A 22,358-nucleotide genomic window follows, 5' to 3' on the forward strand; every position below is an offset into this window, starting at 1 on the left:
CGGCCTCCTGTGCCTGCTTATCATCCTCGCTACAACCCTGATGAGTGTCGGTGCTCTCGAGCTGGTGCTCTCCCTTGCTCTGAATCTTTCTTATCTGAAAGGCCTGACAGTGTTTTCGGCACCTTATCGGTGCTGCGTGGGCAGTGAGCCAGTGACTGCTGCCGTCTGCTGTGTGCTTGGGGCACAGCCCGTGAGCACAGCCCATGGGCACAGCCTGGGAGCACAGCACAGACCACAGCCTGGGGGCACAGTGGGGGCACAGCTTGGGGGCACAGCCTGTGAGCACAGCCTGGGAGCACAGCACAGCACAGCCCACAGCCTGGAGCACAGCCTGGGAGCACAGCCCAGCACAGCCTGGGAGCACAGCCCGTGAGCACAGCCTGGGGGCACAGCACAGATCACAGCCTGGGAGCACAGCCCGTGAGCACAGCCTGGGGGCACAGCCCGTGAGCACAGCCTGGGGGCACAGCCCGTGAGCACAGCCTGGGGGCACAGCACAGATCACAGCCTGGGGGCACAGCCCATGAGCACAGCCCGTGGGCACAGCCTGGGAGCACAGCACAGATCATAGCCTGTGGGTACAGCTTGGGAGCACAGCTGTGAGCACAGATCGCAGCCCACAGACACAGCCTGAGAGCACAGCCATGAGCACAGATCACAGCCTGTGGGCACAGCCATGAGCATAAATCACAGCCTGAGAGTACAGCCCGTGGGCACAGCCTGAGAGCACAGCCATGAGCATAGGTTACAGCCCTCCAGCACAGCCTGCAAACACAGCCTGCAGGCACAGCATGGGTGTAGGTCACAGCCTGTGGGTACAGCCCGTGGGCACAGCCTGAGAGCGCAGCCACGAGGATCGATCACAGCCTGTGTGTGGGTGCTGGCAGCCCCAGTCAGGTCTGGTGGTTAAGAGGTGGCGATGGGAGGGCAGAGCAGTGGGGCTGACCCGCTGTCACCCCGTGTGTGTGCTGGACAGGGTGTGTGGGGGCAGGTGGCCCCTGTGAGAGGCCGCTCTCCCCGTGCTCAGCTGCTGCTGCTCTCCCTCCCAGCGCCGGGTCTGGGCCCTGAGCTCGGGGGCACAACGGGAGGAGTGAGAATGGTCTCTGTTTTATGCAGCCAGCTGTATTTGTAATGCTTTTCTTTCTGCCTGTATGTCTTCATTAACAGGGATTAACTCTCCTTACAAGGGAAATTAATTCCTTTTCCCTGGTTGCATCTGACTGATGAGCGGCAGCTCAGAAGCGGTGAGCTGGGAGGAGTGTGGAGGGTCATCTGGCAGCCAGTGTTTCCTGCTGCCGCTGTCACTATTCTCAGACTCACATCACCACAGGTTCCCCTCCTGTGGGATCACATCATTTCCCTTTTTAGAGATGTTTTCCCAGGGGAAGCATTCCCCAAAGCACGCTCAGGTTACAGGGAGGCAGCCACTCCGAGCTGGCACACGGGTGGCTGGTTGGAATCACCCAGGGATGTTTTTCCCTTGAGGACTCTGTTTCATGATGGATACCTGCCAGAGGTGGATTAAAACCAAAATACAATTAGATAAATTCATAAATAAATCACACTGGATTTGGAAATGAGTATGGAGAGGAGGATGCCAGTGGCAGGAGCCCTTTGAGTTGCAGTGCCAAGGGTGGCTGCTGTGTTTGATTGTGCTTCCAGCTGTGTGGTGGCCATGGGCTGGTCAGTGCTGTGGGGACACGAGGGCTCAGAAGTGTCCTGGTCATTGGTGTACCCTATGTCCCCAAGCGCTGGCTGTGCCCATGACCAGGGAAGCAGGTGCATCCATGGGAGCCTGAGGGGAGATGTGCAGGGGCACTCCTTCATGTGGTGCCTCCAGGGCAGCCCTGGTGCTGGCTGAGACTTTGACCACAGTGCACGGGGAGCTACTGAAGCTTGGGACTTCAGCGTGCAGGATCTGGCCCTCCAGATGCTGCTCTTGATATGGCTGTTCAGAGGAGTGATGCACTGCTGAGTCAGTCCTCTGCACAAGAGGGAGCTGTGAGAGTAGCACTGTCACAGAACACCCAGGGGCACAATCTGCAGTAAAAACCATTTTTGTCAATTAGTAAAACTTTAAAAAGTTTTTAAAAAGGCTGAGTGGTTTTGCTTTGAACTTGTACAGAAAGGAGGAGATGGTCAAGTTGCAAACCCCTGAAAACAAGGGCTGAGGCTTGGAGGAGCATCTCTGTGTCACCTGTGCTGGTGCAGCTGCAGGTGTCTCCGTGGGCTCCGCTTGCAGCCGAGCAGGCCCTCACTCCTCAGCCATATTCCTGCACGGATGAACATTCCAGCTCCCCAGCAGCCTTCTGTGCTGTGATTGCATCTGTCTCGTCTCTGCCCCTGGGGGATGTCCTTGTCGTTGTCCTTGTCCTTGTAGTAGGGCTGTTCCAGCCCTGCCATCCTGTCATGGCCCTCACCTGGGCTCTGCTCTGGTCACTGCACCACGTAGATCACTTTAAAGAAATCCAGCTGCTTCTACCCTTTAAGCTGTTTGAGCTTTGCTTTCTGTGTTCACTGGAGTCAAGAGCACATCCAGGTTGACCCACAGACTCTGTGGTCCACACTGCACTGCTGGCTTACAAAATCCCTCTCTGCTGGGAGAAGGGGATGTATGTTCCTGTTTTTTCCTTCTGCAAATGAGTTTAAACAGTGAAATGTGTAGATGAGAAGATAATTTGCAAGTGCATTCCAGTGTAGTGGTCATTTGATCTGGAGTATCCAAATTTAGTATCCAAACACTAAACAAGCACATCACTTTTATAAACAGCAAAACATTTGAATGTGCTTTATAAGTTACAGAAATACAGAACGGATTTTGGAGATGCTGCATGGTCTGGCTGTTACTTCCCAGAGGACCCAACAGTGTGTCTACCTGCTCTTCCAGGGATCTGCTGCTGTGGCACTGGCATTTGTTATGGCATGATCAGAGCTTTATAAGGCTCTGCTCACTATCCCTTGGAATGAACTGTCCTGGAGAAAAATAACCACGATGATGTTAGCATCTAATCCTGGAGTATGATTGGTTCTGCTTAGAATTTTAAATATTTATTTTGAAGAGCGATGTGTGCTGGCAGGAATTAAGTCAGCACATGTTCTGTGGTGCCGAGTCAGGCTGTTCCACAGCTGAGAGCTCTCGGTGGGTACACCTGGGGTTTGAAGGGAGGCAGGCAGACACCACAGCTCTGCTGGGCAGCGTGCCGTGTCTCCTGAATTAATGGGAATCTCGGTGAGATAAGGCTGGTGAATGCTGCTAGCAGCAGGATTGCTGTCATCTGTATTCCATCCAACATGCAGATGTTTGGGTGTCCAGTGCATCCGGCCGCTCCCGTAAGGAACCGGCACTCAGGGTGGAAATGTCGTGGCTTGAGGCTTTTCCACAGCTTTCCTACTCCCTTGCCAGAAATGTCATGAACAAAGTATGGTTCTTCAGTGAACTAGAAAAGAAGGAGGAAGGACAGGGAATTGAGAGAGAAAGGAATTGCCTAACGCTTTATCAAAACTGGCTGTTTCCATTGTAACGCCATCATAGTCTATTAGAAGTGTTCCTCAGTCAAGAATGACCACAGCCAAGCTGCTGTCTCCTGCTTGCTTCTTATATGCCATCTTTTGCCAGAAAGAAGCAACTTAGAAGTTCTTGGAGCTGTGAGCTCTGGGTGATCAGGGCTGTGACTCAGCGGGGCTGTGTGTTCAAGTGCTCAGAGTGTCCTGGATGCCAGCACACCCACTTTGGTGGGGTCTCTTGGGTGCAGAGGAGGGGCTGGGAGGTGGGACATGCTTGGAAGGCTGTCTGTGTCCCTCCATCCATACCCTGCCCAGCACTGGGGTGAGCAGTGAAGGACTCTGCCATGGCTGGGGCGTGGCTGTGTCCCCGCCGGGGATGGCACCTCCAGTCCCAGCAGGGCCATCAAAGCAAACTCAGCCCAAAACCCGAGCAAGGCAAGGGAATTAAAGTGAGTCAGTGACACTGCAGCTCTAACTCAGCATTTTGCAGGAGGCTGGAGTATCTGTGCCTTTTCTGTTTATGTTTCCTAACGTACTGAGTTGAAAATTACAGTACTAATTACAGGGCTATTAATAAATAACTAATAAAAGCTCTCCAGATCTGAAAGACCAGACAGCACATCGTGCTTTTGTGCCTCTCTGTACTCAAGCAGATGAATGATATACTGCAGCGTGCCCATGGCAAAAAATAACCCCATTTCAATGCTTACTTTTAAATAAGCAAGAATTGGAAATGTTCTGGGTTCTTACCTCACAGTGGCTAAAAAGCCATTGCTGGTCACACTGGTTAGAAGGAGCAGCAGTTCAGGGTTGTGCCTGGCTGCTGTGAGCCCTCATCCCAAGGTCTGTTCGGGAGCACTGAGGGAGCTGTTCTTTGCCTTAGTGCAGCAACTGTGCTACAGCTCTGAAAACTTGCCCTGGACATACCAAGATTATCTCTACCTGCTTATTTCAGCATTCTGGTCATTCCCTTTTGATTTTTAACCAAGATAAAAGTAGCTCTTCTGTGGATGAGTTCTCTCTCTCTCTCTGTATATAGGTACTTTATATATATACACTCATATATGAATTTGTGTATATAATTTCTGTGTTATTAATGAAGTAGTTCTTGCTTACATGTGGAGTGGTTTTGAGACCTCTGTTTAGTGGATCACTAGTACAAAACAAGGAGCAAAGACAGCTGTCTTTGTTCATCCTTTTCTTCATCTTCAGAGGAAGAGGGTTCAGTTTACTCTTAGACTGCAAACAAATGATCAGAGGAAATTATCTGTTTTTGTCTGTGTGGGAGGCCCGTGTTTGGGTAGAGGACACTGGTTCCTGACCCAGAAAGTGTTCCTAGGTGATGAAAGAGAACCTCCTTCCCCAGTCCTCCCTGTGCCACGCTGGCTGGCACAGTGGTCTGTGTGGGACTGGACCAGGAAAGGGGTCTGACTGTAGGATTACCTGGCAGGCAGGCGGTTATTTTCCAGCTGAGAAATTTGCCTGAGCTGTTCCCCGTGTGCTGCAGAATCTGTTCTGTGAACAATGGGCAGGAGGGGCTGGGTCTGCTGTGAATACATACCTAGAATCTGTCACCATGTGGAAAAAGCCTGTAAATAGGGTTGTGCAGGAATGACTCTGGACAAATGGATGTTTCCTGTGGTCAGGTTCACACGTGTCAGTTCATAAGTGCAGAGGATGGGCAGGAGGCACTGGCAGCACAGGGGTTAAACAGCAGCCAGAGCATCGGCATGGAGGGAAACCAAAGCACCACCAAATTTGGGTTGTTGCAGGGATCGGAGCCAAGGTTCTTGAGGAAATACTGATGGTCCGAGCTCATGGGCACCCACCTTGAACAGGAAATTCCATCTAGTGTAGTTGTTTTATTTTTATACCGACCCGTTTGCTTTTGTCCCTTTGTTTCCTGTGGCCTTTGGAAAACTGGAATGCCAAGTGCGTTTATTGGTGGTTTGGGGAGAACGGACCATGACGAGAGCCCATGTCTGTCAAACACGGGGTTTGCATGGCATGTGGGAAGGGGGCCTGTGTTTGTCACGCTGGTGGCAGTTTGTGTCTGCAGTGCTGGGGTGGCCAGGGGTCCAGGGGGTCTGTGGGGACTCGGGGCCGGCTGGAGCCCACGTGGCACAGTGGGGATGCTGTGGGGGGCTGCCAGCCAAGAGGCTTCCTTGCTGCAGTGTCTGATCCCTCCAGCTTCCACTGGCTGCTGGCATGTGACAGCAGGACCGATGCCTGCTGGGGGGGTGGCCGTGCCACCACCATGGGCTGTGGATTGCCCTCTCCTGGCAGGCGCTTGGATCGCTTGGATCGTGAGGGCACACGGACAGGGAGCAGCTCCCTGGGGGCAGCCCCGTATCCGCCCTCCCAGCACTTGTGACCACTCACCTTAATGAGCACCTGGAATGTGGTGACTCAGCACTCCCAGGTCCCAGTGGAGTGTGGCTGAGCACCTTGGGGTGCTTGGGTGGTCCCCAAGAGCAACCACAGCACATTTCTTCAGGAAACAGAAACAGCCCTGTGGGCAGTTAAACAGGAGCCAAAATGACACCTGCTGAGTGCTTGGCTCTGATCCTGGTGGGGTTTGATGCTCTTTAGCATCAGAAGAGGCTGTAGAGAAGCCAGTGTCTGCTGCCAGGTCCCCAGTCCCACCGTCCCACCACCACTGTGCCCCACCTGGGGCCGGGCCCCATCCTTGTGGTGCTCTCACAGGCGTTTGCAAACCCCTGCTCCACTCCAAACCGTACCTGCAGCACACAGCACCCAAACTAAGGGTCTTTCTTTTCCTGGTGTCACAGGTATGTCGAGAGTACCAGCGTGGGAACTGCAACAGGGGAGAGAATGACTGCCGGTTCGCTCACCCCGCCGACAGCGCCATGATCGACACCAACGACAACACGGTCACCGTCTGCATGGATTACATCAAAGGGAGATGCTCACGGGAAAAGTGCAAATATTTTCACCCTCCTGCACACCTGCAAGCCAAGATCAAGGCTGCCCAGTACCAGGTTAACCAAGCTGCAGCTGCCCAGGCAGCAGCAACTGCAGCTGCCATGGTAAGTGTGGGAAAACCTCTGGATGTAGATGTACATTGAGGAGAGGTGCCAGTGGATGTGTGTCTGTCCTTGCTGAGGGGGGGTGTGCTCGGGGACCCTGGTCACTACACGGTGCAATGAGCTTTCTCAGCATGTGGTGCCAGATCTGTTCTGAAGTAGTTCCAGACCGTTGAGGTGTTTGACTAATTTTGCCTGCTGATGTACAGAGTACCTGTATGTACCTGTGTGTGTTCATACACGTGTGTGTCTGTACCTGTGGGCTACATGTATATCTGGTTGGCTGTGTATCTGTGTGTGAGCAGATGTGTATCTCTCTAGCTGCACAGATAGATAAACCCTTATTTAGTTCCTGTAAGTCCGTGTTTGTAGAGTTGTAGTTTGAAGTGGATCTGACCATGTTACTGCTGTTCCCATCCTGTGTCCCCCGAGGGCTGGCGGCAGCTCCCGCGGGCACAGGCCCCGTAGCTGTAGCAGCCAGGTCTGGACCCACTCAGGAGGTGGTTTCCTGGCAAGGCGAGGGTAGCACTGAGGGGGGCTGTGGTGGTGGAGGGTCCCGCCAGTGCTGAGCCCGTGGGGGTGTGGGAAGCAGGGCACGGCGGGCACGGCCGGAGCAGCGGGGCCGGTGGGGCGAGGCGGTGGCCGCGGGCTCCCAGCAGGGCTCCCAGCGGGGCTCCCGGTGGCCGGTGCGGGGAGCCCCGTTCCCGGTTCTGCGCAGCCCTGAGCGCCCCGCGGGCACCTCCCTGCTGCGGGCACCTCCCTGCTGCGGGCACCTCCCTGCTGCCCCGCTGCCCTGCCCGCCGGGGGCCGCCCGCCGGCCCCCCGTGCATGCCTAGTCTTGTTACCGTTGTACACGGCATCCGGTGATTTGTTTTTATTTGTTTTTTCTCACCTCCCCAATGCACTGCTGCCCCCATGACGCACCTCTGCTTGCTGTTTATGTTAATGCGCTTGACCCCACTGGCCATTGCCATCATGTGCTCGCTGCCTGCTAATTAAGACTCAGTCGGCTGTCAAATCACTGAAGCGACCCCTCGAGGCAACCTTTGACCTGGTACTATGACCTTTCACCTTTTAGCTTGGCATGTAGCTGTATCGTAGAGTCGAGTTTGGGGTTAATGTGTAGAAATGGAACATCCCGGTTTCCCTCCCCACGTCCCCGGCAAAGGGCGTGTGGGCGGCCGGGCCGGGCACCCTCCCTGCAGCCCCCGCCGCCCCCGCGCCCCGCCGGCCCCCTCCCGTGCCCGTCCCTGCCCTCCCGCCCCGTCCCCCCGTCCCTCCCCGGGTGCCGGCGCAGGGCGCGTTGGCATGGCTTGGTGGCGCGGAGGCGGCCGGGTGCCGGCATGCGGCGCGTGCTCTGCATGCCCGGGCAGCGCTGGGGCCCGGGGAGTGGGTTGGCACCACGGCCCCGCCGTCTGCCCCGGACGGTGACTATTAACATGGCTTTACGTGTATCCTCATGGAGCTAGCAGTGCTGCTTCCCCGAGAGCCTCGCTCCTGACCCGGCCCGAAGCTTTCCCGTAGGGCGGTGCTCAGGCCGGTCCCGCCGTCCCTGTGTCACTGTAATGGCAGGCAAACGGTGCTCCCTGGAAAGCTGTTCCCTCGCCTTTTATTTGGTAGTTCAGTCTGCTATGCTGCTTGCTTGCTCATGGAGAAACATGGTGCTGCCTGGTTATTTTGCCTTCTACTGATTTTTCTTTTTTTCCTTTTTTCTCTCTCCTTTTCTTCTCCCTCCCTCCCATCCTCCTCCACACCCCACCCACCCCCTTTTGGTTTTTTTTCTTTTTGTTACCGGACTTTATTTTTATACCCATCCACCATTCAGGGAATTCCTCAAGCTGTACTTCCCCCCTTACCAAAGAGGCCTGCGCTTGAAAAAACCAATGGTGCCACCGCAGTCTTTAACACTGGTATCTTCCAGTACCAGCAAGCTCTTGCCAACATGCAGTTACAGCAGCATACAGCCTTTCTCCCACCAGGTAAGTGCTGCTCGGCTGCCTTTTTCCGGGGAGGGAGAAGGGGGAGTTCTGGAAAAAAACACAGTAGGAAGTAGTTGTTTGTTGCTGGTGGCAAATGCAGTGTGTGCTGGAGGCCACTGGTGATGGGCACAGGCATCCCCTCCAGCCCGTGGGCAGTGGAGGTGCTGGCTGTGGGAACACTGGCTTCTCTCTGCTCCTCGCAGAAGCTGGGTGGGTGTTTTCCAGTCTAACATAAAAATCAGCATCATGCTCTGTCACCTCGAATCAGAATTTGAAATCTCTCTCCTTTCTCTTTCCCTGGATTAACTCCTCTTCTTTACATATCCCTGAACTGTTGTGATTCCTTCTCTTCACTGTAAGACCTCTTGGCCTTCATGTGCTTGGCAGCAGTGGGTCTGAGTCACACACTCCAAGGTGTTGGCTCTCATGAGGTGCAGTGGTCACAGAAGGCACAGGCAGTCTCACAGCTGGGAGAATCACGAACCTACACAAGAAATCACGGTTTGGGCCTCCAGTGCCTCAGGGCCAGTCTTGGGCTGAGCAGAACCAAGTGCTCAGCCAGGAGCGATCAGATCTGACTTGTCCTGGTGTAAGAGCTGAAGAGTTGATGCCTGTACTATTGTACCAAGCAGAAATCCCTTCAGAGGACAAGTGATGGGACTTAAATTTGAAATATATGCTTTGGTTCTGCAAACGGCACTTCACGAGAAATGATCTCCAGTATGTCCTGGCAGTTTCTGCCCTTAGTAACTCAGCTGAGGTAGTTTGTTACACATGAACCCCCACTAAAGCAGCACCTTGTTCCAGGAGCTGTGCAGGGCCCAGCTGATAGATCTGTACTCAGAAATGGGAAGAGGTCTGTGAGGACAGCCCTTCATAATGCAGACTGGGGAGGAAATACAGCCTTCACCTAAAAAATTGAAAGGTTTTATCCTAAATATTTTTGGGAAGTATGTTCCCAGGAGTTCAGTATAATGCCCTTTACCATTTTCTTGATCGGCATACAGCCAACATGTGTACTTTAAATGGCACAGAAACCAGTTTCTTCATGTAGAACATTTTAATAACTTATTTAGGTTCCAAAAGTGCGTTGCACCACTGAAATGTATCACTAAAAGCTTGTTGCAAAGCCGGATTGAGTCAGCTGTAGGTCAGAGCTCTGGCACACATACTAAAATCCATATAAAAATGCCTATGTGATCATAGAATCATTGAATGCTTTGGATTGGGAAGAACCTTAAAGACCACCTCATTCCAACCCCCTGCCATGGGCAGGAACACCTTCCACTAGAGCAGGTTGCTCAGAGCCCCATCCAGGAAGATTCACAGCCCTTGCTGTACATATTAAACAATTCACAGATTTCTTTTGGCACAGCATAACCAGTGGAGTCAGTAAACTGCAATTTCCCAGCTTCCATTAAAGCAACTTGGGCCTGGATGGTTTCTGGAAGTGCTGGAGATGCCTTGAATCACATCCTTTGAAGTTGGGAGCTGGGGTTTTGGTTTACCTGTGTCAGACCCCATTTGCACCTCATCATCAACTGGGATCTTTCCCAGCTCTTCCACACAGGCTACCTCAGCTCTTCCTTCACATGTCCACACTGAAACCTCCAGGAGCTTGACAGTAGTTCTTGATACTTCATTAGAGCTTTCCTGACCACTGAAGTTTAGTATATGTTACACAAGCAAAGTAAAGGAGTTTTTAGCATGAGCTACTATAAATTGTCTTTTTATATTTTTCAGATAGCGGCAGTTTGAGCTTTCCAGTAATCCAGTACTTTCCCAAAAGCTTGAAAAATGTCTTTGCCACCTTGCCCTTTATAGCTTTTCCCACTTCAAGTAAACTGGGATCAGTTCCTGTTCAGGCACAGTCACCTGGAAATAAAGTTTCTCCATCAGTCCTTACGAAGCGACGGAGAGCACAGAATGCAGGTGCCCTCAGCTCTGTGGCCACGGAGCAGGGGCAGGTCAGCTCAGTGGGATCTGAATTAAAGTGACATTTTTCAGGTTCAGACACCCAAGGTGTAAGTGCTCATTTGTGTTCTTAGTTGCTTCAGCTGCAGGGTGTGAAGTGCAGGAGGGCTCCAGGGCAGGACCCACACAGGGTGGGTGTGCACGGGGTTGGTCCTCTGGGGGGGATCTGGGCAGGACCCTCCTGTGCAGGGCACTTCACTCCTCATGTTCTTCACTCATGTTCCAGACAACTTTAGATACCTCTTGAATTTTAAGGCATCATTCTGGCTGCCTGTGTGCCAGGATGTGAGACACATCAAGGGATCATCCATGCCAGAGGTTGGACGCTGCGCTCCAGCACACCCTAATCAATTAAATGCCCTTAGACACTCATCTCACCTCTCTCTCCTAAAGCTCCCTCTTCCACAGCTCTCCTCTTGAGGGGGAAACCTTGGCTGCCAGAATCTGTCCCCAGGCTGAGAGGGGAGTTTAAAGGCATTGCAAGAAAGAACTGGGAACACTTGTGGTGCTGAAATAAGTGGAGTTAGTCTGCCAAGTGAGGAGGCTCTGCATGACTTAGTGATGTTCACAGCGTGTTTTGGTATTTGTGTCCTGGCTGCTGACTTGGGACACCCTGGCAGACGGGTGAGCCTCTCGCTGTGAACGTGCAGAGCTCCAGGTCCTTGTGCTCACCTTCCCCTACTCCGTGTCCTGCAGTGACTGGAGCTGGCTGGGGCATGCCTGGCCCTGCAGAGAGAGCTCCTGTGGGCAGCTGGGTCACACCCTGCCCTGGTGCTCATGGCCATCCTGTGGCTGAGCTCCCTGTCCCCTCAGGTGTGCGAGTACAGCTATTCTGCCCCGTGTGTGTCACCAGGGTGACCAGAGTGTCTTTGAGAAATGAGTTCCTCCAAAGGAAGGGGTGGGGTTGGCAGGATGCTCCCAGGAGCTGATATCCTGGTGCAGCTGGCAGCTGAACCCCAGGGCCAGTGTGGAAAGGCTTCAACCACCTCTGCCATCATGTTAGCCCATCGTGTATTCCTTTAGTTACTGCAGCTTCAACCCCAGAGACTCCCTTGCTCCTGGCTGGGACTCAGTGCCCAGAGGCTTTCCTAAAGCACCTTCCTCCCTGGGTCTGCTGGGCCTCTGCAGAACCACTGTTCTCCTACTAAATGTTAGGGAAGGAAAGGTCAGGCACCACTGCTCACCTCCGTGGGAGTGCTTATCCTCTTTGGGGTGTTGTTTTTAGTTAGGCTTTAGTAGATTGGGCAGAAGAAGTAGGCTGAGGGGAATAGTATGAGGGACAGAAGAGAAAAATATACTTAAAACACCAGTAAACCTAGAATATTTATAAAAATAGTTTTATTGCACTGCAGAAATAATCTGGTTGTGAAGTTATGGTCAGTTAACACATCCTCAAATTAAAATTCTGCCTTGTGCTGAACAGCCAGGGAACATTGAAACAGCACATTCATTATTCATGTGTTCTCATTAGGCAGTCAAAGGTTCTGAAGTCAAGATGAATATTAAGGTCATAGCAAAAATTATTTTTATTATTGGTAAGAGGGTCATACAGCATTATGTCTGTATTTGGGAGTTATCCCACCCCAGTGAGTGTTCTCCTTTCTGCCTCATGTTCATTTGCTTCAGTTCCCTTTCAAACTGTGCGTCCTGTTCATAATGTTAATGATGATAACAGACCGAAACTTGGAGCTGAAAAGCTTTCCAGGGATATTTTAGAGTCATTATAAAGATCCAGTTCATCTGTAGCATGTAGATGTAATTATGTAGGGAACAAGGTACTACTCCAGCTCTAATGGAGGATGTACAGCCATGTAAACAGGGCACTTCTGCAGAGGCAGAACTCGGAGGCTCTTCTCTGTAACCTCATTAACACCGCAGAGATGCCATAAGAGGGACTGAGAAAGCAGTTTTGCTTACTGTTTGTACTTTATAGCCAAGTTCTGCTCCATTTTTTAATCTTGCAAGCTATCCTATTGGTTTCAGCTGTGATCTGTGCCTGTGGAGGTCAGGAGAGCTGCCCTGCCGTTACCATCTCTTTGCAAATGTTCTCGATCTCTTCCATGACACAGAAATAGAGGAGTAATTAGGAAACACAATTATGGCCTTTCCTTTGTAGCCTCACTGACACAGAATAACCTGCCCCAGCAGTAATTAAACTGACTGACTTCTTCCCTGCATAGTCAAAGCTGCTGAGGTTGTGCAAAGCCCCTGCAGTGTTTGGCACCCGCTGGAGCCATTTCCTGTCCCCTGCTATGGTCACGGGGTGTCACAGAGGCAGCATTGCCCTGGAAGTCTGCTAGGATATGTTTCCATTCCCACTGCAATCTTGTTCCCGGATTTCAGAGTTTATTTCAGTTTCTGCTGTGTCAAGCATCATTAGTAGTGTTAATAAATGTTAAATAAAAAAGTAAATAATTTATTAAAAATGGATATTCTGAAAGATCAGTTTATATTTATCATCTTGGAAGCAGAAATAGAAAATTGTGACATCAGTCTGGTGGAAGGCATTTCGCTGTGTAAAGTAAAAAGAATTACAAACTTGGTGATACTTAAAAATGATACCAGAATGTTCCTAAAAGTATCCTCCTGCTCCTGGCGCTCTGGTTGCAGGGCAGAACTCTCCAGGTGCTGTCACTGTATTGTTGTGTAGCCTGAAAGGAGTTGCAGGTTGTGAGCTCAGACACCAGCAGCTTAAAATCCATCCCATGCCACAGAACAAAACGCTGAGCAGGTGATCTGAGGTGTCCCCGTGAGCTGTGCAGGGACTGTGAGTGTTCAGTCCTGCCCTGAGCCGTGCTGAGCAGACAGGGCAGAGGACAGTCGGGGTCCCTGTGCTGCTCTGGTGGCTCACGGGCAGGGGCACGGCAGAGCCCCCACCCACAGGCAGCTGGGACTGTGGAGTGTCTCCTTTAGTCTGAGGAGCCCAGGGAAGGACCAGGACAAGGCTGAGTCAAAGGGCACAGGGATTTCAGGAGTTGTGAGTTAAAGCTGAGGAGGTGTTTCCCGGCTGTCCAGACCCTCCGTGGTGCTCCAGGGGCCAGCAGGGTCCCCACACCCCGACCCACCCTGTCCCCGAGGCCTCCCTCTAACGGATCACTGTGCTACTGTATGGTTTGATTGTGCTGACAGTTACGTGCCACTGTGCCCATAATAACAATTTTTCTTCTTTGTTCAAATGAAATTTCTAATTACACGTGTGATGGGTTGTTTTAATTCTTTTCCCTTTCCAAATCCACCTTCCTGTTGCAATGCATGATGAGCAGGCTCAATATTGTGCATGACACCCGCTACAAGTGTTGGTAGGTGCCAGCTTTGTTTCTTGATTATCTTAAACCTGTGGTGCAGCTCACAGACCCTCAAAATCCACTGCTAGATGTAACGTAGAGCCCTTGTGCCAGTCCATCTCCCCGAGCCTCTTGCACTAACACCTGTCAATTAAATGCGATTGTTTTATTTAATTGACATGGACACAGAGATGTTAATTTTGTACAGCAGTTTTTAATTGCACACTGTTCCTTGGTGGATTTTGACTGGACTATGAGTTCCAGTGTTTAGAAACTATCTTGTGTTAACTAAAGACTGTATCTTACCATAGCCACGTAGCCGTATTCTGTCCTTGAACAAGATTAATTTCTGTTTGCAGTAAATATTTGGGTTGAATTTTTAAAAGACAAAACTTTGTAAATATAAGGGCATTGAAAAACTCTCCTGTTGATTTTCATATTGAAATGGTTAAGCTTGTTTGTGTCGATTTTCTTGATTTGATGGTAACAAGCATTTTCCCCTTTTTTTCTCTTTCATCTCCCTCCCCTCCCTCCCGGAATGTTGTCCTGCTTTGCACTGTGGTTGCATGTCACGCGCTGGCAATGATGTCTCGGGCTTTTTGCTGTGGTAAACCATGCTCAATGACCCTCCCACGTGTCGCTCTGGTCCCCATACTGCTACACTCTTCTGTATGTTTGCTTATTTGATTTTCCTTCCGAAAGTTCCCATGGTGCACGGTGCTACGCCAGCCACTGTGTCTGCAGCAACAACATCTGCCACAAGTGTTCCCTTCGCTGCAACAGCCACAGCCAACCAGGTTTGCTAATTTACAGCTTTGTTCCTTACAGACAACTCGAAATCGGTGCTTTAATGAGCATGGGGGTTTGGATCTGACCTCTTGTTGGCCTACACATTCTCTCAGAGAGCTGCAGCACAGCTTAATCAGCCTTTAGCCATGCTCCAGAGGTGCTGCAGTTCCATTTCTGATGCTAAAAATAATTGATAATAGAGTTTCTGACTCAGTCTTAACATTTATGGGCCATGCTGCTTATTTCTGCTCTCAGGGATGTAAAAGGCAAGGGATAATACACGAGCCCACGATTTATTTCTGTTTCTGTGGAGCTGACGGCTCCTTTCAGTGCAGCACTCAGGGAAAGCCAGGGGAGCCTTTGTGCAGAGGGGCTGCAGGTTCTTACAGTCTGAGTTTAGCAGTCCAAACATGTTCTGACTCTCCTCTTCCAAGAGCAAAACAAAGCCATGTGAGCATGGGCCACACAGAAACTTCTTTGAAATCTTTGTTTCAGCTTGTGATTCTCTTGGGAATGGCCCACTGCTGTGGGCAGAGCTCAGTTAGGAAAATGCCCATTAGAGTCTGGGTTTATTTCTAAGTAGCCACCCCAAGCATTGCCACGTTTGGGTGTATTTCAGGAATATAAGAGTAATGCTTTACCACATAAATGATTACAAATCTCCCAGGAAAGCCAGAACTGATGCTCTAAAGATGAGTTCCAGGGCCAGAGGAGCAGCTGGAGCTGCACCTGAGCACAGGGTGCTGTCAGAAGAGCAGATTTATGTACAACATCTGGCTGAAAGTGCAACAATAAAAACATTTTAAAGATCCTCTTGTTCCTCTTCTAAAAGCAAATTATTTTTTGAGATTTACTAGGCAGTTAGAGTTGCCCACGTCAGTTCTGGTCCAGTATGGGGGTCTTGCTCCCAGCTCTGGTATCACATGTGTGCCCCTTAGGAAAGGGAACTCGAGGTTGTCCTCAGCGCTGTGCAGGTGTGGTTCTGTGTGTGGGGTGAGCTCTGGGGTCAGTGTCAGTGTAAGGCAGGCTCAGCTGACGTGCTCAGCTCCCTGGCTCAGTACAGACGACACCTCTGCCACCTCCCAGAGCCCCGGCAGGCTGGGGGTGCCCTCTGTGCCTGGGCAGGATGGTGCTGTGGGCACCCCGTGCTGCAGAGTGAAGCCCAGGGTCTTTGGCTTCGAGCCTTTGCACCTTTACCTGTCGAGCACTACCATTTTGTGCTGCCCCAGCTGTACGTTCCTCGTTAACCTGTCTGCTTCCTCATCTCTCAAAAATACAATTCCCAAATGACACCCTTGCAGTGATACCTAGGTGTGCACATCCCGAGCCTCCAAAGGGACCTGGATATTGTACAATTCCCAAAACCACCCAGGTTAGTCTGCTCATGCAGTCATGCTTAGGTAGCACGGTGTTCTCTTGAGAAACGTTTGCTGAATGACCAGGTCACTCAGGGCTTTAAACTTAGCCTAAGCATTTGTGTTTTGAAAAGCTAGTTCATAGGTGGGGCTACCTCTGCATATGTGCCACCTCAGCAAGCAAACACCTGTATGCCCAAAGTCTCTTCATATTACAGTTTATTGCACCAGACAGTTAATTTCAGTGTGTCTCGTATCCTGTGTGTGTCCCGGGAGTTACGAGAAGGAGCCAAGCCCCAGAAAACCAGCATTATTTTTGAGTCATCTCTGTGTTAGTAGCCATGCACTTTCCCAGATAGATCACAGGGCAGCTTTCTGTTGTAGAATCCGACCATTTCATGCCTTTCCTCCCCGGAGCCTCATAACACACTTAGTGCAGTTCTGCAGCCAAACCTCCATATATACATATATACCCATATATGTATATACCATGTGAGCAATGCTGAAGGTATTTAATGCCACCTGATGCCATGTGCCTGCATGCCAAAGGCTAAAGATCTGGCCCTTCATCTTCCCGGACTGGTGTTGAAGGCCCTTGGTCTGTTCCGACAGCACTGTCCCTGATGCTTCTCCAGTTGGGTGCCACAGCCTGTCCTGCAGCAGTAGGAAAACATGGTATGAGAAGCTTCATTCTGCTCCAAGCCCATTTCTGTGGAGTTGGCCATGCTGTGGATGTGTGAGCTGCCAGGGGAGGAGAGGGCACACGGGCGGGAAAACAACAGCAGGACCTGCCAATGAGTTAGCGGAGAAGAAACACTCCCATTCCCTTTCCTGGACGGATTCACAGGCCAGCCTTGGTGCCCATCAGGAAAAAGGATCTTCCCAAGTGCCACAGCCGTTTGGGATCGTGCAAATCCATTTTGTGCCCTGCACCCCAGCACGTGTCCCTGTGCCCGGGCACGTTTGCTCTCCCTGTGTGCTGCAGGGCTGCTCACCCCGGGCTGGGGGTGCACTGTCACCTGTTATTGGCTCTGCTGGCAGTTGTCCCCAGTTGTAATTGCAGTTTTTTAAATGGGAAGCTGAGCTGATGGGCACTTGAGGAGAGCCACGTGCCGAGTCCTGTCAAGGCAGCAGAACATTTTGGGAATTGTTTCACTGCTCAGGGAGGCTCCGTGTGCCGGCTGCTCCGCACGGCGGCCGTGGGCAGGACGGGCAGCCCTTCTCCACAGGGCATCTTCACCAGCCATGAAAATCTAGCTCAGGGCATCGTAGGTTTGGCATTCAAAACCCAGGACAGTGGAAGCGGTGAACACTTCACAAAATCAGCCTGAAATGAGGCCATCATTGGAGACACTGAAAGCACAGAATTTTGTGTAGGCCAACAAAAAGGGCTATTTTCAATTACTGCACTGCATGACTTGTAGATGTTAACTTCTCTTATTTCCTGAACAACCAATAATACTTATTTATATTTGTCCAGTAGTACTTAACCTAATGTTTCCAGTTGTAAGGTGCTATTGTAGCACTTCAGTTGACTTTAACTTATAGTTACAACATAAAATCCACCAACTCACAGCTGATCCTCCCCTTCCCAAAGTGATATTCTGTAGCAAATGCTGTACCTCTGGGTGGGCTCCTTGCATGTGTAACTCACTGTTTACATTTTTTACCTGTAGATACCCATAATATCTGCCGAACATCTGACTAGCCACAAGTATGTTACACAGATGTAGACATTTGGTCATCAAACAGTAAGTTCCCAATGTGTTGTTGCTATATTTTTTCTTACCTTTATATTTGTAATTTGCTGCTTTCAGGGACAGAATGTTTTTATTTTCTTTCTAAGGTAGCCATTAAGATATGGGGGCAGAGGCTCTGACCTCTGCTGAGGGGCTGTTCCTCTCTGAGGGGAGATCCACAGGTAGCAGTGGCCACGTCAGGTGTTGGTTTGTACCTGCCCACGCAGCAAAACGGGAGTTCTCGTTTGTATTTTATCTGTGTGGCCCCAGCACTGACCTGAGCCAAGGGGCAGCTCTTGGAGGGGGAGGTGGTTCCATCAAGTTCTCGTTAGAAAGAACGGATTTTAAATCTCAAAATTTGGAAACCCGGCATTGCCTGGGTTTGGAAACTCCTGTTTCTCCTGTTGTCGTGAGACCCCCTCCAGCTATCCCCTCCCTTTCTGCCATGTTTTTACTGAACATCTCGGCCATAATGGAATTATTTCTGAGGGTGAGGATTCACCCATTAGCCACAGTGGGTTTGTAATAACAACTATTTGTTTCAGCTGAGCATAAATGTTGTTAAATGGCTGGAGTGACACAGGGGGGGTGGGATGGGATGGAATGGGATGCCTCCCATCCATGGCCTAAACTTGCTGCCGGAGTCCCTTCAAAACAGCTGGGTCCAGGCTGTGCCTGTTCTGGAGACCATCCTGAGGTGGAGGAGGAGTTGCCTCTGGAGGTGTCTCCTGCGCCAGGCCACAGAGACCAGAGAAACAGCTGCACTAGATGGGCACTGAAGGGAGAAAAATTCCCTTGGGAACATAGGGCCTGGATTTCTAAGGATGTTTTGTGCTTCTGAGATCCTGATTGGGCTCCTGGGTTTTACAGGGACAGCTCCCAGGGCCAAGGCCTGGGGTGTGTGGAATGGTGCCCCAGATCCCGATCCCATGGCCAGGGATCAGCGGGTGGGGCCCCTCTGTCCCCGCAGAGCTGGGGTGCCCTGTGTGCCCCCCCTGCCCCAGGGGTGTCCTGCGGGGACCGGGGGCTTCCCACGCTCGGGGCACAGCTCCCCCTGCCCGGGTGAGGTCGGGGCTGGTGTGGTCTGACACAGTCCTGGCCGTGCTGAGAACACTTTCTGCTCTTCCCTTCCCAGCTCGTAGCCGAGGCGAAGAGGCCGGATTTGGGAGGGAAGAGGCCGAGCTCATTAGCCATAGTGTATGTAAATACTGTCCAGCAGCACTGGGAACCCCTCAGCAGTGACATCACACATTGCATGTTAGCGAGACGAAGCGAGACCGTGGGACTCCACTGCACACTGTTGCCTATATACTTTGTACATTGAATTGATATTTGTGCTGAGGTGATCTTATTGTCTAAAACCTGCAGCATCATCCGTCTTTCCCGGCACGGAGCGTGCGGGGGGTCGATGCATCCGGGGCCTGTTCCCCACAATCACGGACGTCACCCCGGAAAGACTGACGATGCTGTCACCAGAAATCTATTATGTATTGGTACGTCTGTAGACCAAGATATAATTTTTTAAAGTAAGTTTATTTCTTTCAAGGTTTACAAATAACAAAGGTGCACCTTGTATTTAAAATTGCCATTATAGACGAGAGCGTGCATGCACAGTAATTTTTGTTTAAGAGTAATATTTTTAATGTAATAGATTGTAAGAAGTGGGAAGAGAGGAATCTGACAGAGATGAATGTGCCAAGCAAAACCACAACTGTGTATATTTTAAAGCACATCAATGGCTTTAAGTACCACGTTGTTAAGGATTCTCATGAAGTGCCATAGACTGTACATCCATCAGAGTATTATTTCCGCAGTGTTATTTTCAGAACCACATTTTCACTGACTTGATGAGTACTGATCAGTCAAAGGGCACCATTCTGTTTCAAACCAAAGCTGTCTCAGAAATGGCCAACTGCTCCTCACAGCCAGTGGGCAGCACCAGAGAGATGCTCCAGCTGTGCATAACCCTTATGGACAATATTATCTATAAATTCTCCTAAGTATGTCATATTTATGCATATTTACTGTATAGCGTGAGCTGCGAAAGGGAAAAGCCATTTCTGAGACACAGTAACAAATGTTTGAGGAACTTCTTTTGCTCTATTTATAGCCTCTGTCTCAAGTCACAAGGACTATAAATGTTTTGCAGAGATGGGTTTCACTTTAATTCATCAAGTCCCGCGGCAGCGGCGACTCTAAACAAAGACGCAGAAGCACTGAGCAGATGCATGACAAACCAAAATAGGACAAATGAGATGTTAATTAGCGTAGAAATTGGGTGGGTTAATACTCGGGTGAGTTTTATATGTGATTTTTTTTGTTCAGATTAACTGCTTATAGCCTTAGAAAGCCTTTACAAAATAAAAACAAACAAATAGATGTGCATTCAAGTTTTAAGAATGGATTCATCCAAAGGAATTCCTTTTTGTGGTTTGGATGTTGCAGCCAGTAAAGGATATTTTTGCTCTGTTCAGCCAGGGGCTGCCTGGGGCCAGGCCCCGGGCGGGCAGGGAGGGAGAGGCGCGGGTTCGGTTGTAGAACTCGCCATACTCCGAGTTTACTGCGAGTTTTTATGCTTGAGAGAGATGCTTTATAGATAAGAATGATGTGTTGATTTTCCTGATTGTACTGTACATCTATTAAAGCCTTAGATTATTACATTACGGGTTAAAACCCATACCAATGTAATTTCAATCGTGTTAAGAAAGTATAGGTGACTTCACATGTTATTGTAGTGACTTACCATAGAGAATTTACTTATTTTTTCTTGTTAAAAGTATAGTTTTTATTTCTTACATTTATTAGCTCGTTTTCATTTTCTATTACCAGTTGATACCATTTCAGTTTATAGAATTTTGTTTTACTAGAGTTTACTGATGACTTTTTCAAAATACAAAAAAAAAAGGTAGTTTTCTTCATAACATACTCAGTTTGGAATTTACATGTAGTGTCTTATGAGTATTCGTATTACTGTTAACTAAATGATTTCTATTTTACTGATCTAATATGACAATGTAAGAATGTCAGTCATTGTTAGTTCTTGTCTAGTTTTCATTAAAAGAACAAAGATCTTTTATATGGATATCTTATAATTATATAATCATTGCTAAGTAAGAAGTTATGTTGTTGCTATGGCAACAATCCTGGCAGACAATTGAGTAATATTTTGATGATTTATTTTGTTTGTAATTAGTTATTATGAGAAAAAAAAAATCTAGTTCCTAGATATTAGAAGAAAATTTATTTTCTACTGTATCCATTTCAAATGTTAAAATATTGTTTAAATATTTTTTGAAATCCCTGAATATCAGGCCTTGTTATAAATAAGCTGCATAATCAATAGATCAAGGGACTTTTTGTTGATAATCCAAATACTCAAAGTTTACGTAACAAGAATTCTAGTGTGTGTGTGCAAACTCTTGAGGGTTGATTATGCTGCAGTTGGGGACGTCGAGAGCGAAGGTTGACTTTTTGCACTTCTGTATATAGTCAAAAAAGAGAGAAACCTGTATAATAGTAAGATCTTATTTTGAATAAAAATGTCTATAATTACAAGGAGTTTTGTTAAGGCTAAATAAAATGACAGGCTGAACAAAATTGCTTGCAAAAGTGGCACAGAGTTAGCACTCCATCCCCCTTCCAAAAAGTTGCTTTGCTTTATGTGGACAGCTTGTAGTTTGCCAGGATTTTTTCAGCTGGAAAGATCTGCCATCCTTCCGAGATCTCATGACTGACAGAAGCTCCACTGGGTCAAATCTGCCTGAAAATCATTAAGAAAAAAAAAAGGAAAAAAAAAAAAAAGCAAAAAAAAGCAGGTACTTCAGCCCATCCAGGGAATCATGGCTCAGATATTCCGTACATTATTCAAAATCTACTGCATGTTTAAAGTATCAAAATATATTAAAGATATATGCTATTCAAACCAGTTTCTGACAATTTCAGTGGTTTCTTGTTCACAAAAAAGATTCTTCAAAACAAATACTGTCGTTCACAGAGTTCAACCACGGACAGGCAAACGGAACAGCACCCGTAGCTGTAGGGGTAGGGGGTTATTTTCTCGCTGTAGTGGTCCTGTTCTTTTAGCAGGTGAAAAACAACCTGGGAGTTCTTCCCGTTTTCTTGGAAAACGTTCCAGGAAGCCGGTCATCCTGTGTATGCCAAAGCTGGGAGGAGGCGGAGGGGCCGGGCTGCCCGTCTGGAGCTCGGGGGTGACGGACTGACAGCCCCGGCTCCCCTGCGGGAAGGACGGACGCGGGTTTGCTCCTACGTAACCACAGACTTACTTTCGCTTGTAGTTGCTCCTGTTACGTACTCTGTCCTGGGCTGCAATTTGGGTTTATGCTTATTTTATTATTACTGCTATAGTTGACCTTGCTGTATGGAAAAAATAAAGTGAAATTGCCCTAATGAAAGTTCTCTTTCTTAATTACCTTTTCCTCCCTCGGGTCCAGGGTGGCCCCGCGGGGCCGTGCAGGCTGGAGCGGTGTCTGTGCGCTGGTGTGACTCGAGGGACAGGAGCTACCTGGGCAAAACCTGGTCTGCCGGGCCTGGGGCTTTTCTTCACCAGCACAGGTTCCATCCGCGGGGTGTGTATTAAAATGCCGACTATTGGGGATATTGCTGTTAGATCCAGAGGCTGAATACAAAGCACTGGGATGCCCTGGATCAGCCCCAGCTGTCCTTACCC

General features: G+C 49.5%; 1 protein-coding gene across 8 annotated transcripts in view; it reads left to right on the plus strand.

Annotated features, from left to right (window-relative positions):
- MBNL1 (muscleblind like splicing regulator 1) overlaps positions 1-22,078 on the plus strand; it is a 71,871-nt gene extending 49,793 nt beyond the window's left edge. For 3 of the 8 annotated variants that reach the window (XM_027730885.2, XM_027730876.2, XM_027730941.2), the window contains 4 exons: positions 6,297-6,554; positions 7,552-7,605; positions 8,377-8,530; positions 10,274-10,546. In XM_027730885.2, the coding sequence (XP_027586686.1) occupies positions 6,297-6,554; positions 7,552-7,605; positions 8,377-8,530; positions 10,274-10,527 (720 nt within the window). In that variant the 3' untranslated portion in view covers positions 10,528-10,546. Of the gene's footprint in view, positions 1-6,296; positions 6,555-7,551; positions 7,606-8,376; positions 8,531-10,273; positions 10,547-13,767; positions 13,804-14,490; positions 14,586-17,608; positions 17,684-18,806 lie in introns of those variants that run through there. The other 5 variants (XM_027730894.2, XM_027730900.2, XM_027730908.2 and 2 more) reach the window with 5 other exon arrangements.
- The last annotated feature ends 280 nt before the right edge of the window (positions 22,079-22,358 follow it).

The sequence above is a fragment of the Pipra filicauda genome, unplaced genomic scaffold, assembly GCF_003945595.2.
Source record: "Pipra filicauda isolate LSUMZ 115617 unplaced genomic scaffold, ASM394559v2 scaffold78_size3787270_pilon, whole genome shotgun sequence".
Taxonomy (NCBI): Eukaryota; Metazoa; Chordata; class Aves; order Passeriformes; family Pipridae; genus Pipra; species Pipra filicauda.